This window comes from Thalassophryne amazonica, chromosome 11, assembly GCF_902500255.1.
Source record: "Thalassophryne amazonica chromosome 11, fThaAma1.1, whole genome shotgun sequence".
Lineage (NCBI taxonomy): Eukaryota > Metazoa > Chordata > Actinopteri > Batrachoidiformes > Batrachoididae > Thalassophryne > Thalassophryne amazonica.
Genome location: NC_047113.1, coordinates 97,207,513 through 97,226,604, shown reverse-complemented (window position 1 = coordinate 97,226,604; position 19,092 = coordinate 97,207,513). Strand labels below are relative to the sequence as shown.

Here is a 19,092-nt window from a genome sequence, read left to right as displayed (position 1 = left end):
GAAGATACTGGGTGTGACATCTGGACAGCAGAAGGAAGACAAGGAGACTTGGTGGCAGAACGAAGATGTCCAGGAAAGCATAAGGAGAAAGAGGCTGGCAAAAAAAGAATTGGGATAGTCAGAGAGTTGAAGAAAATAGACAGGAATACAAGGAGATGTGGCATGAGATGGATAGAAGGGAGCTGAAACTCCAAACCTGAAAGATTTGGATAAGATCTGTATGGAGGAGTGGAACAAAATCCCTGCTGCAGTGTGTTCAAACCTGGAGGAAAACTAAAACGTGTGACCTCTGTAATTACAAACAAAGGCTACTGTACCAAATATTAACAATGATTTTCACAGGTGTTCAAATACTTATTTGCAGCAGTAACATACATATAAATTATTAAAAAAAAATATCATACATTGTGATTTTTTTTTGCAGGTTGTTTTTTTTTTCGATTATGTCTCTCACAGTGGACATGCACCTAAGATGAAAATTTCAGACCCCTCCATGATTTCTAAGTGGGAGAACTTGCAAAATCGCAGGGTGTTCAAATACTTATTTTCCTCACTGTATATGAGCTTCAGCAGCGTTGTGTGGCACGGAGCTTGTAGTTCCTCATAGCCAAACTGTCCACGGCGAGTGACAACACAAAGTAAGTAAGTCCTTTCGGCTGCTCCCTTGTTTGCACTCGGGGTCGCCACAGCAAATCCAAGGTGGATCTGCATTAAAAATAATCGAGGGCCACTTTTTCATGTCATCTTCCCACTCTGTTATGACCCGTGGGTGAGCCAGAGTCGAACCCTTTGAGCTTTTCAAAAAGGTTTTGTTTCTACCCATGTAATATCTTCCATTGTTGTATACTGAAAACACCACTCACCGGAAGTCCTAAGACAAAATAGAAATGAAAAGAAATGAAAGTATAAAAACCTCTTTCAGCTCTCTCTTTTTCTCCCCCTCTCTGGAAATCAGCTGAGCATGGTGATGCACAGCTCTGAGACGCACTGACTCGCTGAAGCAGTACCTGTGATAGAGGTAGAACGTCCAGTCCACCTCATGTCTCAGAGGATTCATCTGAATTATTATGTTAACATAGCTGTTAGACCCAATCCATATGGGTGCAGTGCATGTCAATGTGTCACAGAGATACACTGATGCATAGCGCCTGTGATCACGGTAGAAAATCCAGATATAGCATGTAATCACACATCCAGTGACAGTCCACCTCATGTGTCAGAGGATTCATCTGAATTATCATGTTAACATGGCTGTTAGACCTAGCCCACATGGCCACAGTGTGCGTCAACGCGTCACATAGATGCACTGCCTCACTGTGACACATGGTGTATTTGGTGTGACTGCAAAATGTTGATGTCTAGTGCACGATTGCGACTTTGCACATTACAATATTTCTTTTGTGCACCAAACAGGATGCGGCGGGGGGGGGGGGGGGGGGGGGGGGGGTGTGTTTCCGGCTCATCAGGGTCACAATCGGGACATACCAGCGCAATCAGACTGCTCCAAATGCTGGTAGGTTGCCATTTCAGAAGCCAGTTTGAACGCCATTAGGATGAGCAGTCACAGCAGTTTGACTGCAGCACGACAGTAGTGTGTCTGTTCTCTACATTCGTGATGGCCTGAATGCTGTCAGGGGAATTTGAATGTAGCTCGTATGCAGCACAACTTGCACAGATGTTGTTCAAATGTCAAGTCGCACGGCATTCATGCAATTCATGCTACAGGTCGAATGCAGTTCGATTGCAGGTCAAATTGCACGAATGACATTCAAACGTCTATTTCTGTCGCAGTATGAATGCGGTATGACTGACTCCGCCGCGTTTGGGTGTTTTGTCCAAGTCGTGCTCTAGCACTGGGAGGTCCAAGCTTTTCTCTTCTACCTGTAAAGTCCACAAGAATCAAATGACCCCAAGATCTCCTGTGGAGAGCTACTTCTGTTATGTAAACAAGGAAGTCTCAGAACACCTCAGGGGAGGGGCTGACTTGGCTAGCCACATTCTTGTGTTTGCATGAGATGCGCAGTCGGAATGACAGACTCATTCAAGGTGGAGGTGGGATTACATCAAGGATCAGCTCTGAGTCCTTTCTTGTTTGCAGTGGTGATTGACAGGTTGACGGATGAGATCAGACAGGAGTCCCCATGGACTATGATGTTTGCAGATGACATTGTGATCTGTAGTGAGAGTAGAGAGCAAGTTGAGTCTAGTCTGGAGAAGTGGAGATATGCTTTGGAGAGAAGGGGAATGAAAGTCAGTAGAAGCAAGACTGAGTACATGTGTGTGAATGAGAGAGAGCCCAGTGGAATAGTACAGTTACAAGGAGTAGAAGTGGTGAAAGTAGATGAGTTTAAATATTTGGGGTCAACTGTTCAAAGTAATGGAGAGTGTGGTAGAGAGGTGAAGAAGAGAGTGCAGGCAGGGTGGAGTGGGTGGAGAAAGGTGGCAGGAGTGATTTGTGACCGAAGAATATCAGCAAGAGTGAAGGGGAAGGTTTACAAGACAGTAGTGAGACCAGCTATGTTGTATGGTTTAGAGACGGTGGCACTAACAAAAAGACAGGAGGCAGAGCTGGAGGTGGCAGAGCTGAAGATGTTGAGATTCTCTTTGGGAGTGACAAGAATGGACAAGATTAGGAATGAACATATCAGAGGGACAGCTCAGGTGGGACGGTTTGGAGACAAAGTCAGAGAGGCGAGATTGAGATGGTTTGGACATGTGCAGAGGAGGGACCCAGGGTATACAGGGAGAAGGATGCTGAGGATGGATCCACCAGGCAGGAGGAGAAGAGGGAGGACAAAGAGGAGGTTTATGGATGTGCTGAGGGAGGACATGCAGGTGGTTGGTGTGACAGAGGAAGATACAGAGGACAGGGTGAGATGGAAATGATTGATCTGCTGTGGCGACCCCTAACGGGAACAGCTGAAAGACAAAGAAGAAGAAGAAGAAGAAGAAGAAGTGCCTGCTTAGCTGAAAGGGCTGCTGATTTGTGCTTAGGTGGATAAATAACTTTACCCTGGGGGAGAGATGAAATTTTGTTTTCTGAATTGTATTGAAATGCGACAGGTATACTTGTGGCAAATGCACAAAAGACCTTCCATGGCAGTGTGGGGACTGTCAGTCATTGTAAGTGACTGTAACCTGTACCTATTGTATATATTTTGGTTTTCTGGTGTGTTTTTTTGGTACATTTTTGTACATTTCAATAAAATCCAGAAAACAAAGTTTTCTTTTGGTGTGTTTTTTGGTACATTTCAATAAAATCCAGAAAACAAAGTTTTCTTTTGGTGTGTTTTTTAGTACATTTCAATACAATTCAGAAAACAAGTTTTCTTTTGGTGTGTTTTTTGGTACATTTCAATACAATTCAGAAAACAAAGTTTTCTTTTGGTGTGTTTTTTGGTACATTTCAATAAAATCCAGAAAACGTTTTCTTTTGGTGTGTTTTTTGGTACATTTCAATACAATTCAGAAAACAAAATTTCATCTCTCCCCCCTGGGTAAAGTTATTTATCCACCTAAGCACAAATCAGCAGCCCTTTCAGACATTAAATACGAGGTCTGTCCATAAAGTATCGTACCTTTTATATTTTTTCAAAAACTATATGGATTTCATTCATATGTTTTTGCGTCAGACATGCTTGAACCCTCGTGCGCATGCGTGAGTTTTTCCACGCCTGTCGGTGACGTCATTCGCCTGTGAGCACGCCTTGTGGAAGGAGTGGTCCCGCCCCCTCGTCGGATTTTCATTGTCTGGAAATGGCGGAATGAAAAGGACTTTTTTTCCATCAGAATTTTTTCAGAAGCTGTTAGAGACTGGCACCTAGAAACCATTCAAAAAATTTATCTGGCTTTCAGTGAACATTTTACGGGCTTCACAGAGAATAAGGACTTTAACTACAGGTTTAAGGACCCCTTTAATGACGGTCGGTGCGCCGCGCTGCGAGCTGCGATGATGCGGGACAAACCACTGGATCATTTCTAAGCTGATGGCTCTGTGGATACGAGACCGTCATGTGCTCTTTCTCTGGTTATCACAAGACCTGGACATCAGCCATTTTCCGGCAGATTTCACTTTTAACAAGAGATTTTGTCATGGAAAGCCGCGTGGAGGCTTCACGCGTCACGACCGATTCGCTGATGAAGCGAGACAAAGGAACACCTCCGTTTCGGAGTGTTAGAGGACAAGCTGGGACATGTCCAGCTCTCCACAAGTTCTTTTATACTCACTCGACTGGTAAGCACTGAAAGCCGAGATAGACATGATAGCACATGACGGTCTCGTATCCACAGAGCCATCAGCTTAGAAATGATCCAGTGGTTTGTGCCGCATCATCGCAGCTCGCAGCTCGCAGCGCGGCGCACCGACCGTCATTAAAGGGGTCCTTAAACCTGTAGTTAAAGTCCTTATTCTCTGTGAAGCCCGTAAAATTTTCACTGAAAGCCAGATAAATTTTTTGAATGGTTTCTAGGTGCCAGTCTCTAACAGCTTCTGAAAAAATTCTGATGGAAAAAAGTCCTTTTCATTCCGCCATTTCCAGACAATGAAAATCCGACGAGGGGGCGGGACCACTCCTTCCACAAGGCGTGCTCACAGGCGAATGACGTCACCGACAGGCGTGGAAAAACTCACACATGCGTACAAGGGTTCAAGCATGTCTGACGCAAAAACATATGAATGAAATCCATATAGTTTTTGAAAAAAATAAAAAGGTACGATACTTTATGGACAGACCTCGTATGCAAACACAAGAATGTGGCTAGCCAAGTCAGCCCCTCCCCTGAGGTGTTCTGAGACTTCCTTGTTTACATAACAGAAGTAGCTCTCCACAGGGGATCTTGGTCATTTGACCATCCTGTGGGCCTTTAGAGGTAGATTGGTCATTTGACCAGTCCTTGGTCTTCCAAGTGCTAGTGTGATGGGGTATTACTATTAAAGCAAGTTATTTCAACAGGTGTTTGACTTACATGTGCAGCAGCTACAGCAAAAAGAAGAACGAAGCTCTTTACTCCTCATCTTTTTGTTGCTGATGTGATGAATTGTTGATTTCCAGAATAATAACATTTGGTGGTATTTTTTTATTTTTATTGGTGCTGTTAAAAATATATATATTTTGGTCTGACACTGATGAGATCAATTTACCTGACAGATATGAGCTGGGCGCTGCTGTCTATGAATTGCCTTGACCACACAGCTATCCTTTCTGTATCTGCAGGAGCAGTTTTTGTTTTCCTTATACACAACATCTCGTTATTTTGAAGCTTTCTGGAGAGTAAAACCATGCATCCAACAACCCGCTGTGTTGAGGTGTGTGCCACATACACTCTGACTTTGAAAACAATATGGCGCCTGTCAGTCAAAACTCTGGCACGTTGAACATCACCACTGTCAGTATGTCGGCACTCGTGACAGACGTGTCTGTCAGGGAATAACAGAAATACATGGATGCTGAAAATGAGGAGCAGGTGGTTAAAGTATTAGTTTTTTGTTTGTTTGTTATTTGCCATTTCCAAAGCTTCGGTCTGCTGCTTGTAGTAAAATAAAATAAGTTTTGTTGTTTTTTTTTAATTGCATTGTTATGACCCTTTTGTGTGGATCATCATCAAACTGTAATGTTTCTCTTTGAGCCTTTTCAGATTTTAAGTAAACTTGGAGCAGTCTTGTGGAGACGTACCTGGAACCTGTTGGAGCTGTAGAGCCGGCGCAGGGAGTCCCTGAAGGTCAGCGTGACTGGGTACTGGCTGGTGGCTGGACCCAGCTCCTCACTGGCAACATGCAGCTCTTCTTCTTCCCACTGACCCGGCTGCTCATCGCCCACAGTGGTGAAGTACCTCAGGTACCGAGCCATGACAGCAGGAAGGAGTGGACCACGTCCCACCTGACCTCAGTTCACCTGAAACAGAGGGCATTCAGTCGTTTCTAAAACAGGACACCATATTGCCCCAAGAAACAGGAAAACCTCTTTATTCCAATCAAATGTTATGGATTATTTGCATAATCATGCAAATAAGTGAAATGTTCAGGTGCCTGATTCTGGTTTTGCTTATAGAAGGTAAAAAAAATATGCAACATTCAGAATAATGACTAAGTATGTAAATAAGCAGCTGCAGCAGTCTGAACACTGAGGACATGAAGGACAGGTCGTCCTATCAGACAGAATACTTGGTTGCAGACACTGCTGGTGGTGAAGAGAAGACGTTCTGAAGGACTGTCCACTGCTGGGCAGCAGCAGAGAGAGACGTGTCCATCACTGTGATGATTTTGAGAGGTCATCACATGGTCCACCCCGTTAACCACACAGTCATCTCAAAACCTAACAGATATTTCTTAAGTTGCTCCTAATCCAGGCAGCGGCGCTCTCTGCCAAAATAATCTTTCAGTGCTCAATAAGAACTTCTTGAGTAGCTGACGGGACACATACGTAGAAGGTGGCTGAGACTTTGAAGTGCTTTCTTTTACCAGGGTTGCCTCCTTTTTCTTAGTCATGTGTCTGACAGCATTGTTACTATGGCACCTAATTTTCATCTGGGCCACCTCTTCCAGATGATGATTTCTGAAATAATGTCCACCAGAGGTGTGTCATCAAGCTTTGCAATGATTTTACAGTCTGGTCACAGATGCCAGAGCCCATGGGTTTTAGCCTTGCTTGCCTCCCATGCTGGAGATCATGAGTTTGCATCCCGAGGGGAGCAACAGAGGAGAGAAACATATACACAACTCAGAGGTTAAGGAGAGCAGCACTGCCACCCACCTGAAGAAGTTCAGCAAAGATACTCCAGATTCTTGCAGCTTTTCTGCCTTTTAACTCCTTCACCACCTTTGCAATCCTACTGAGATTCAGGAAATGACAGCTGATGAGAGGATCAGCCTCTAGAATCCCTGCCACTGCAGACCAGGACAGTAGGGTCATGCTGTATCTGCCTCAGCGGGGGCAGATACTGGTCCCCACCACTCAGTGTGGTAAAACCTGGGATTGATCATCTTGGTCAAATATCTCTAGGGACTTGAAAAAGTATTATACTGTATACCTTTTTGGAATATTTATCATCAGACAAATAAAATGGTAGACTTCAATTTACTGGAGCTTTTTTTTTTTTACATTTTGATTCTTGTGGAACCCATCACAGACGTCTATTTGAGTCTAGCCACCACCCTGGGACGGCCATCAAACATTAACATCAAATATTAACTCTGGATATAAACCTGGTAAATTATGGGCAGTAGTGAAATGCCCACTTTCAGTGTTCTGAACAACAGTCATCTGTCAGTTATTGCTGAAAAGAGCAGCATTTATTGCAACATAAGATCTACATTGTCTGACAGACAAAAACCTTTACTGATGGAATACACAAAAAATATTTGTGCATAGGGTGCAAATACTGGTGTCGCAGACCGAATGGTCCACCCCTAAAAATCGGTTCACCTTTTGCATCTGCGCATGCGTCATTTCGGACCACAGTAGCACGTCCGAGTCTCTTCAGCCAAAGCAATCAAATGGATTAATGGGATTATTAACCATCAGATGATAAGGTAAAACCTCTAAAATCATTCTAAAGTCAGTTTTAAGTAGAAATGAGGCCGTTTTAAGCAGAAACAAGGCAAAATTCTGTGGGGCTTTGAAATGTCGCACACGCAGTGAACACATCAGCTAGAAGCTCTTTTAGCTGCAGTGCTCTGATCACTTCCGCCACCTTTTATGATTAAATAATGCTGAATTTATGTAGAAATGACTGTTGTACTAAAGTAAAGCTTCAGATATCTGTTGCTGAGATAGATGATGACTGGAGTGCAGTTTGAAACCGAAACGAGGTGTTAATCCGTGGGGGGACCAATTTTTAGGGGGACCGTTTGCTCTGTGACACCAGCACAAAGCCTGGCACTGAGGGCAAAGGGGTTTGATTTATAGTGTTCATTAGTCACGACATATTTAAGTCTGAAGATAATATCAAACAATGACACTTATCACCCCCTTGAAGCTGGAGTGCTCCAGTTGGACAGCGCTGTGGTGTAGAGAAAACGGACACGGATTAACGCCTGCCTGTCTGAGTGCATAGCGCCCATAAGGCTGCCTGAGGTGAAGAAGCAAGTTGAAATTTTGTCTTTTTCCATGAGTATTTATGCTTATGTCATTAAATTTTATGTTAAATTCACTGTTGTTGTATGTATTACTGTCGCTGAGATAGTCGGTATTTTTCATCATGTATAACGTGACTTTACTTTGCAATCTCACAACACAGGCAGTGACGAAAAATGTGCACATCAGTGAAGTGCAACAGCCCTGAACATGACTGAATATTAATATGCTCCAGTACTGACAAATCATTGCAACCCATAAGGCAGGAGTCGCAATTATGAAGTCAACATCATCCAGTATTATGCATCAATTAAATACAAAATCTAATTATCTCCATGTTTAAGTCAGACTGGAATTATTTTCCTTCCTGCACATCTTCACATGGTGTGCTATCATTGCATGAAGTTTCATGGAAAGCCACAAGGTGACACAGGAGGAGTTGTGCTTACAAAGTCCATTAAACATAAATAGTATGTGATTGATGATGATGTGGATACGATCATTCTGAGGATTACAAAAGCAAAACCACTGGAAGATTAATAAATGTTATAAGTGCAACTAATTATTAGCACTATTGATTCATTTGTCAATTACCTTTCCTTTTTAGTGAATTCAATACAACTTCACATGATAATGAACAGTGTTTCAGGAAGTGTGTTCAAGTGTCTGATCAGTGCTTCATAAGACAGAAGTGTTAAATGTAAAACAAGATCTTGTAGATCAGAAACAACATAAAAACTAACTGGGACCAAAATGATAAATGACAAACAAACTACTGAATATCAGAATGATTTTCAGTTAATAATTCATCTGGATTTTGATTTGACATCAAACTGTAATTTACAAATATAACAGAAGAAAACAAAAACATTTATTTCTACTGTGGCCTTTGAAAGACTAAAATAATTCACCTCTCAGTTAGTTTTACATTAAAGAGTGCAGAAGTCAGCAGTCTGATGAAGCAAGTCACCACACAGACGTGTTTCTCCACATGTGTTACAATCTGTGTTTACTTCTTCTTTTTTAGGTTTGCAACATCTTTTTTGAGAAAATTGTTGCCGAGCTGTGCAGAGGAAGCTGTAGGCTCCTCGTCACTACACAAAGACAACACTGGATGGAAAACGATCAGTGACACATCAAACTGATCAATATTATATTCAGAGAGACGCCACGTGAAGGTGTCGTGTTAAAGGAGCTGTAGCTCCTCTGAAAAAGAGAGCTTTAAATCAGAAGTGTCTGACTCCGTGGTATAACTCACAAACTCGTAGCTTAAAGCAGATAACCCGTAAGTTGGAGAGGAAATGGCGTCTCACTAATTTAGAAGATCTTCACTTAGCCTGGAAAAAGAGTTTGTTGCTCTATAAGAAAGCCCTTCGTGAAGCTAGGACATCTTTCTACTCATCACTAATTGAAGAAAATAAGAACAACCCCAGGTTTCTTTTCAGCACTGTAGCCAGGCTGACAAAGAGTCAGAGCTCTATTGAGCTGAGTATTCCATTAACTTTAACTAGTAATGACTTCATGACTTTCTTTGCTAACAAAATTTTGACTATTAGAGAAAAAATTACTCATAACCATCCCAAAGATGTATCGTTATCTTTGGCTGCTTTCAGTGATGCCGGTATTTGGTTAGACTCTTTCTCTCCGATTGTTCTGTCTGAGTTATTTTCATTAGTTACTTCATCCAAACCATCAACATGCTTATTAGACCCCATTCCTGCCAGGCTGCTCAAGGAAGTCCTACCATTATTTAATGCTTCAATCTTAAATATGATCAATCTATCTTTGTTAGTTGGTTATGTACCACAGGCCTTTAAGGTGGCAGTAATTAAACCATTACTTAAAAAGCCATCACTTGACCCAGCTATCTTAGCTAATTATAGGCCAATCTCCAACCTTCCTTTTCTCTCAAAGATTCTTGAGAGGGTAGTTGTAAAACAGCTAACTGATCACCTGCAGAGGAATGGTCTATTTGAAGAGTTTCAGTCAGGTTTTAGAATTCATCATAGTACAGAAACAGCATTAGTGAAGGTTACAAATGATCTTCTTATGGCTTCGGACAGTGGACTTATCTCTGTGCTTGTTCTGTTGGACCTCAGTGCTGCTTTTGATACTGTTGACCATAAAATTTTATTACAGAGATTAGAGCATGTCATAGGTATTAAAGGCATTGCGCTGCGGTGGTTTGAATCATATTTGTCTAATAGATTACAGTTTGTTCATGTAAATGGGGAATCTTCTTCACAGACTAAAGTTAATTATGGAGTTCCACAAGGTTCTGTGCTAGGACCAATTTTATTCACTTTATACATGCTTCCCTTGGGCAGTATTATTAGACGGTATTGCTTAAATTTTCATTGTTACGCAGATGATACCCAGCTTTATCTATCCATGAAGCCAGAGGATACGCACCAATTAGCTAAACTGCAGGATTGTCTTACAGACATAAAGACATGGATGACCTCTAATTTCCTGCTTTTAAACTCAGATAAAACTGAAGTTATTGTACTTGGCCCCACAAATCTTAGAAGCATGGTGTCTAACCAGATCGTTACTCTGGATGGCATTTCCCTGATCTCTAGTAATACTGTGAGAAATCTTGGAGTTATTTTTGATCAGGATATGTCATTCAAAGCGCATATTAAACAAATATGTAGGACTGCCTTTTTGCATTTACGCAATATCTCTAAAATCAGAAAGGTCTTGTCTCAGAGTGATGCTGAAAAACTAATTCATGCATTTGTTTCCTCTAGGCTGGACTATTGTAATTCATTATTATCAGGTTGTCCTAAAAGTTCCCTAAAAAGCCTTCAGTTGGTTCAGAATGCTGCAGCTAGAGTACTGACGGGGACTAGCAGGAGAGAGCATATCTCACCCGTGTTGGCCTCCCTTCATTGGCTTCCTGTTAATGCTAGAATAGAATTTAAAATTCTTCTTCTTACTTATAAGGTTTTGAATAATCAGGTCCCATCTTATCTTAGGGACCTCATAGTACCATATTACCCCATTAGAGCGCTTCGCTCTCAGACTGCGGGCTTACTTGTAGTTCCTAGGGTTTGTAAGAGTAGAATGGGTGGCAGAGCCTTCAGCTTTCAGGCTCCTCTCCTGTGGAACCAGCTCCCAATTCAGATCAGGGAGACAGATACCCTCTCTACTTTTAAGATTAGGCTTAAAACTTTCCTTTTCGCTAAGGCTTATAGTTAGGGCTGGATCGGGTGACCCTGGACCATCCCTTGGTTATGTTGCTTTAGACGTAGACTGTGTTTCATAATTATTGTATGGCCTTGCCTTGCAATGTGGAGCGCCTTGGGGCAACTGTTTGTTGTGATTTGGCGCTATACAAGAAAAAAGTTGATTGATTGATTGAAATAAGAGGTGCAGTGTCGTGGTGTCACAGCCCGGATCATCTGTGCACAGTGGCGCATTTACACTGAATTACTCCCCGGGCAAGACACCTTCCGAGCAACTCCCCCCGCCCCCCACAAAAAAAAACCCACAAACGTTTGCACATTATTATTTTTTATATTTTAGAAGTGCTCCCAAAATTGACATCAAAAGACCACAGGCTACAATAGAACTCATACAAAACATCCATGAATTGCAAATTTGAATAAACACGCCCTTACATGCTAAATGTCTGTCATTAGACGCTTTTTTAATCTGTCTTTCAGGGAGGAAAAATTAAGGTGCCTAAATGTGTAAATACTTAGCATTAACTAATCTGCAAATGTTTTAGGTTTGATGGAAATTTGATAATGTAGTGTTAATGTAGTGCAATTTTTTCTCCCTAATTTTTAGTCTTCATCTGTGGGTCAAAAGAAAATCTAAACTGAAATGTTAGCATTCCCATGGCAATGAAATCAAATGTGATTCTTTTTCTCCATTAAATAAACCAGTTAATTATGAAAATAAACCTCATTTTAAATTTCATTATTATTATTATGTTGACAAAAAAGAGAGTTGCCAGCTGCTAGAAAATTATAATAAAAATTGGAAAACACACTCCCATTTCTTTCTCATTTCATATTACATGGAGAAATGTGGCAGGATAGTGGGGTTTGAAACGGAAACCTTCAGCACTGAAACTATCCACTTGGCCACCACCACTGCATTAAATACATATATCTTCTAATTTGTTAAAGTGTACACTGCATCACACATGCAGGCGGTGAAAATCTGTGAAGTAGTTTTGACATAATCCTTCAAAATGAAAACATGATCCAGAATCTGGATCCTGATCCAGATCACCTTCAAAATTCAGTGGAGTCTTCCATGGCCTGATATCTATCTATGGTGAAATGTTTGTCAAAATACGTCCAGTAGTTTTGACGTAATCCTGCTAACAGACAGAGAGACAAATAGATAAATAAATGCTGGTGATTGTATTAGGTCCTTGGCGGATGTTATAAACCGGAGTGACTATACGCCCAACCCTTGGTTCAATAAAGAAAATACGCGAGCATATATGCCCGACCACAACTGACCAATGAGCGCGCTTGTAAGTTCACTCACCGTTTCAACGCGGGGAAAAAGGGCGGCTATTTTCTCGCCAGCTGTGGGAGGGTTCGCAGCCTGTGGAGGGGCTATGATCTAAAGAGGTTCTGTTTGGTTCATCACACCCAGGGAACTGTGTCAAACTAACACCATTTTACAGGCAACACGCAGCATTTTGTTCCTAAAAACTGTTTCGTCGTCGTTAACAGGCTTCCGTTCAAAATACTTAAATGACGTTTCTGTGCTTTCATCCATAGCGGTTTTTTTTTTCGCAGTAATTAAAGACGGTGCCGTTAAATGTGTCAAACATACGCCACTTTTCATGCCGCAATAGAGCCTTAAAAAAGTGGTGTAAAAACGTAGTTTAGAAGCACAAAACGTGTCAAATACACAATCACAGTGGTGTGAATAAGGTAAGACATTAAATTTATCTGCCCAACGGTTGGGCGAATAGCCTTTGCCATTATAAATACAGCGTGGCCATAGTTTATGATTTTCACATGATGACAATCAGGTTTCTAAATATTTGAGCAGCGACATTTTCTAAACTGAAACAGGGTGCACTTATAGCATCGACCTTCAGCTTTAATTCAAGAAGTATCACAAAAACACTACCTTAAACCTTAAACATTCAGCAATTACAGCGGATTATGAATCCTCCATTTTCAGAGGCCATAAGTAATTGGACAAGTACTTAATACAAATCATCACTATATTAATTACTTTACTGCTGGTGCAAAAAATAAATGGTAAATGGACTGCATTTATATAGCGCTTTTCCATCTGCATCAGACGCTCAAAGCGCTTTACAATTATGCCTCACATTCACCCCGATGTCAAGCAACTCAAGCCAAAGCCCAACACCTTAACCACATGCTTTCTTTTCTGGTCTGCCGCAGTCTAGCATTCGAGGACTTCAGTTGGTGCAGAATGCTGCTGCCAGAATTTTGACACAAAGTAGAAGGTTTGACCACATTACTCCCATTCTGGCATCCCTTCATTGGCTACCGGTTTCTGCCAGACTGGATTTTAAAGTTTTATTGTTGGTTTATAAAATTGTTCATGGACTGGCGCCTTCCTACTTGGCAGACTTGGTTAAGCCCTACGTACCTGCGAGGCCTTTGCGTTCGCAGGGCGCAGGGCTTCTGTGTGTTCCGAGGATGAACAAAAAGTCTGTGGGGTATAGAGCCTTCTCCTACCGTGGTCCGGCTCTTTGGAACAATCTACCTGCTGTTATTCGGCAGTCTGACACGGTGGAGATTTTTAAATCAAGACTGAAGACCCACTTTTTTAGACTGTCTTATCAATAATTTTTTAATCTGTTTGTGCTTGCTTTGTAATTTCTTTTTATTCTATTCTTTTAACTGTGCTTTTCTTGCTTTTAATTTTGAATTTAGATTAATTTGTGTTGTTGTGAATTATGTGAAGCGCCTTGGTGCGACGTTGTCGTGATTTGGCGCTATATAAATTAATAAATTAAATTAAACTAGACCATCACCTCCCCTCCTCCCCAAATAACCAACGAACTTGATCAGACTCTCCAATCACAGACACACAAGACAATTAAGTCCACAACAGCAGCTGTAGGTTGGTGGTATGATTTCAGTATGACCACTGACAGATCTGTGCACTGTTTATTTTTACTGAGAAGCGCACGTCTAAAAATCCTGGAATAGTCCAGAGACTTTACTTCGGGGGGCCCCTGTGGACCCCCCGACGAGCTGCACACGCCTCTGCACTTCAGCTTTTTCCAACCACGTCTTTAAGTGAAAAAGAGCACTTCAAAACAAGTGACAAAAACCTAAATGTTAAGTAAAAACGTGTAGCTGTTCCCACAGAGAGCCTTCAGTTCTTACGGTTCGGTTTTTGTAATTTATTGCGCAGATGTTGGACTGAACTCGTGATTTAAAACATCCGACTGCTGAACGCGCAGTTTAACTAAAACCTTCCTTTTGTGCCTCATCAGAAAAACAGCTTACCTTCTTCTCCCCGCTGCCTGAAACGGTGGAAGCACAGTTCTTCTCTGAGAAAACGTCAGCTAACTCACTAACTCACTAACTTCACAGCAAGCAAGCAAGCAAAAAAAAAAAAACCAACAACTCCGCCTTCGAGCTTCGTTCTGCCGCTTCGTGCCAAACTCCGTTACAAAAATGAAGGTTTTAGTGAATTCGCCTACCTGGAAATCCGCTGGGTTTGTTGTGGATGACAAAATTTATCATCAGTCATTAATCCTGACACCGTTACCAAAGAAAACCAAAATATGCTCGTTGTCTTTAAATGCACATCTGTCTGCAAACGTTGAAAAATAGTTTGTGAATTCGACATTTAACTGCCGCTCCGTGCCCTTTGGTGGATTTAATGTGAGCCGAATTAAAAGTGTGACTGTAAAAAAAACAAGCAAATTGTCTTATATTTATAATTACAGACGTGTGTCCTCTATTAATAAGCGGTAACATTAAATCAGCCTAAATTTGCCTGAAGTTCCTCCCCCGTGAAAAAGTTTATTTTTGTCACGTGTTTCAGAAACATATCCGACAACATTTGACGTCACCAATGCGGGGCACCCACGCGTGAGCCTAACTAGGGGGGTCTGGGGGGGGGACTAATGGACGTCCCACACACTCATGCGGGACACCGGGGTGAATCCTGCCAAATGCGGGACAGTTGTCAACTCTGGAGAAAGTGAAAATTTTGTCCACTGGTGCAGTGGACAAAAGTCCGATAAATATATTAGGATTAGGATTAAGTATATTTTTTTGTGGATGGTCGTATGAGGCTGTGCTTGAAGGTGAGATGTACAAAGAGGTGGACTTATTCTTACGTAGTTTGAACAAAGTGTACGTTTGTTAAGACAGAGACACACAAATACAGTTATTTTAAGAAAAAGATTGACGTTCATCCAATGTGGTCAGACATAATTTTTTGAATTGAATTGAATTTATTAGATACCCATGCATAACAGAAATTCACTCATCTACAAACAACCAAACTCATAACAGAAAAGTCAAAAGCAAAAAGAAATATAAAAAATAAACAAAATACATGGTGCCTAAAGGCGTAAGCAGAAGCAACGCTTATCAACGCCTACACCGCTGTGTCCGCATAAAGTCCTCATGCCGGCCTCTTCTGAATCTTCTCTGTTCTCTCAAAACGTCCTGGGTGAATTAAGCCTTAAATTAGGATGTTTTCAGGTCGAAACAGGCCGACGACGGCGCCTGGAAGCGCTGCGCGACGTCCCGCTCCGTGGGAAGTCCTTACACCGACAGAAACACCCCATAATCTCTCATCAGCCGTTAAACTTTTCACCGAAAACCATCTTAATTTCTCGAATAGTGTCCACTCGGATATTCCTCACAGGTCCAGAAAAAATTTTGATAAAGCAACGCGCGTCTCGAGCAGCGTGTGAAACAAAGGAATTCAGCCGAGAGGGCGGGACCACATCTCACTCAAGGCCTGCCCACAGGGAAATGACGTCACCGACATGCGTGAAAAAACTAACGCATGCGCACGAGGGTTCAAGCATGATTGGTGTAATCGCACGTCATTCAAATCCACATAGTTCTTTTAAAAAATAAAAAGGTAGGATACTTTTCTGATAGACCTCGTATATATATATACCTTTATTTAACCAGGTAAGAAAACTCATTGAGATTAAAACCTCTTTTTCAAGAGTGACCTGGCCAAGACGGCAGCACAAAAGCAAAGTAGTTACATCAAACACAAGACACACACATTCTAAAACCAGAATTGCAATACATAGCTACAAAACGCAATTACACAATCCAATTGTCCTTAATTCTCTGTCCTTTACGATTGTTTTAAATTCTCCCAAAGTTACAAGATGTGTCAATTTGAAATCCTTCTGCAAAATGTTCCACGTGGATGGGGCAGCAACTTTAAAAGCCTTTTTGCCCAATTCAGTTCTGACTATTGGGACCTGCATTAGTATAATGTCCTGAGAACGCAGGCCATAAGCGCTGAGGTTTCTACACATAACACAAATATGAAGGCAGAAGTCCAAGAATACATTTATAGATAAAAAAAATTCAGCTAATGAGAGCGTCTACGAACAGACAAGGATGAACAATGTGCGGCGGCATATAATGGGCAGTGATGTATACGATTACTGCAACCAGTAATAAAATGTAAAGCACAATGGTATACAACATCTAGTTTAAATAAAAACTAATGAGCATCCATAAAAAGCAAGTCTCCATAGTCCAACAAGGGCAGAAAGACTGTTGTGATCAGTTTTTTTCAAGCTTGCAAAGAAAAACATGATTTATTTCTAAAAAAGAAACCCAGTTTCAATTTCAGTTTAAAAACAAGTTTATCAATATGCAATTTAAAAGACAAGTTCTTATCAATTAAGATGCCCAAGTATTTGTAATATGTGACCATTTCAATTTCTGCTCCATAAATGGTTGACAACCTGGGAAGGGGAGATGGAAGCTGTTTGCCATTTGAAAACAGCATAGTCTTTGATTTGTCTGCATTCAGCACCAACTTGAGCTGTTTCAAACGGAGCTGAACAGTGTCAAAGGCCAACTGTAACAGCTCGAGTGATTTTAAGGCTGAGGAAGCGGAAAAGTAAATTACATTGTCATCAGCATAAAAATGTGATGCAGTATCAGACAAATCATCACAAAGATTATTTACATAAATTGTAAACAACAAAGGCCCCAGTACAGAGCCTTGAGGCACTCCCTTTTGCACGGGGAGGAAAGAAGAAAAAGCAGCCCGAAACACTGCGTTCTCTCTGATAAATAATTGGAAAACCAGTTTAAGGCCCGGTTAGATAACCCAATCTTGTGGAGTCTATCTAGCAGGACGGCATGATTGACTTTATCAAATGCCTTTGACAAATCTAGACAAAGAGCTGAGTGGTATTTTTGACCATCTAGTGCCTCTATGATGTCGTTTACCACTTTAACAGCAGCAGTTATTGTGCTGTGCTGTTTTTGAAAACCCGACTGGTTTTGTGAAAGGAGACAATGATCATTTAAAAAGTTTTTGAGTTGTTCACTGACCAGCTTTTCTAGAACCTTAGAAAGAACACATAATTTGGAGATTGGCCTATATTGTTAACCATGGAGGGGTCACCACCTTTCAGCAGGGGAAAAACACAAGCTGACTTCTATATTTTCGGAATCCTATTTTGGAAAATAGTTAAATTAAAAATATGACATAGAGACTCTGCTATAAAATCTGCAGCTGGCCTCAAAAAGAAAGGCTCAAGATTGTCAGGTCCTGCAGGTTTGGATTGATCCAATTGTTTTAGAGCTCTAAGGACCTCAGCTACATCAAATGGAGTCAGATCAAATCCTGAAGCAATAGTATTAATAGGTGGGGATTGAAGGCAAAGTCCTTGCACATTAAGTTGATGTGGATGTAATGACTCAAACAGAATTAAGTTGATGTGGATGTAATGACTCAAACAGAAACCCTGAAGAAACAAAGTGCTCATTAAGATGATTAAGAGTAGCTGTTTTGTCAGCTAAAACATGTGCATCTTTTACTATGCCAGCAGGCAGTTCATCTATAGTATCATCCCCAAAGGAAGACTTGACTACTTTCCAAAATTTCTTAGGATCATTTAAATAACGAGTGGTTTTATCCATATAAAAATCAGACAGCCTTTTTAACCAAGGAAGTAAAGCGATTTCTGAGCTGTTTGAAAATCAACCAATCATCTGGGGATTTAGATTTTCTGGCCTTAGCCCAGGCATCATCACATGCTTTAAGGAGACTGGTAAACTGAGATGAAAACCAAGGATTATTTCTACCTTTCACACTAAATTTGCGTAGTGGGGCCTGTTTATTAATAATACTACTAAAAGCTTCATAACAGCAATTCCAGGCAAGTTCTACATCATTAAAAAGTGTGATCTTAGACCAGTCATAATGCCATAACTCATGGTAAAAACCCTGTTCACAAAAATGTTTAAAATCACGTTTCATGGCCTTGTTTTTGGGAGCTTTGCTCGTGTAATAGTGGCTATGACACAATGATCGCTCAAATCATTTGCAAAAATACCAATGTCTGGGTATTTATGAGGAGAGTTAGATAAAAATAAATCAGTGAGAGGATTTCTGTGGACATTTAAGGTTTCGGCACGTTGAACCATTAACTAATTGTGTTAGGTTAAAAGAATCCCAAATAGATTTAAAACCATCCGAAACAGAGGAAAACCAATCCAAGTTCAGCTCTCCCATTAGTAGAATCTCATTGAAGTTTAAAATCGAAAGCTGATCACTCAGTGATGACAAAGTATCACTACTAGCAGATGGTGATCTGTAGCAGCCTACAACAGTGAGAAAATGGCCATTTTGTAGCTCCAACTTCAGAGCAAGAAATTCAACGGCACCAATCGTTTCCTGAAGGGTTCAGTGATACATTTCCTGAGATGTCCTGATGGGCAACTGCATTGATCTGTGTGGATTACTGCAATTATAGATGCAAGAACTGGGTGCTGCCAGTGGATCCACTTCCTGTCGGGTAATGTCAAAGGAATAACTTTCTATT

The 19,092-nt window shown here is 41.1% G+C and overlaps 1 protein-coding gene across 3 annotated transcripts in view; it reads right to left on the bottom strand.

Annotated features, from left to right (window-relative positions):
• Nucleotides 1-19,092, bottom strand: part of hvcn1 (hydrogen voltage-gated channel 1) — a 75,736-nt gene that overhangs the window by 44,911 nt on the left and 11,733 nt on the right. For 2 of the 3 annotated variants that reach the window (XM_034180879.1, XM_034180880.1), the window contains exons 2-3: nt 14,546-14,608; nt 5,673-5,891 (exon numbers count right to left, since the gene is read on the bottom strand). In XM_034180879.1, the coding sequence (XP_034036770.1) occupies nt 5,673-5,846 (174 nt within the window). In that variant the 5' untranslated portion in view covers nt 5,847-5,891; nt 14,546-14,608. The remainder of the gene's footprint in view (nt 1-5,672; nt 5,892-14,545; nt 14,609-19,092) is intronic. The other variant, XM_034180881.1, reaches the window with a different exon arrangement.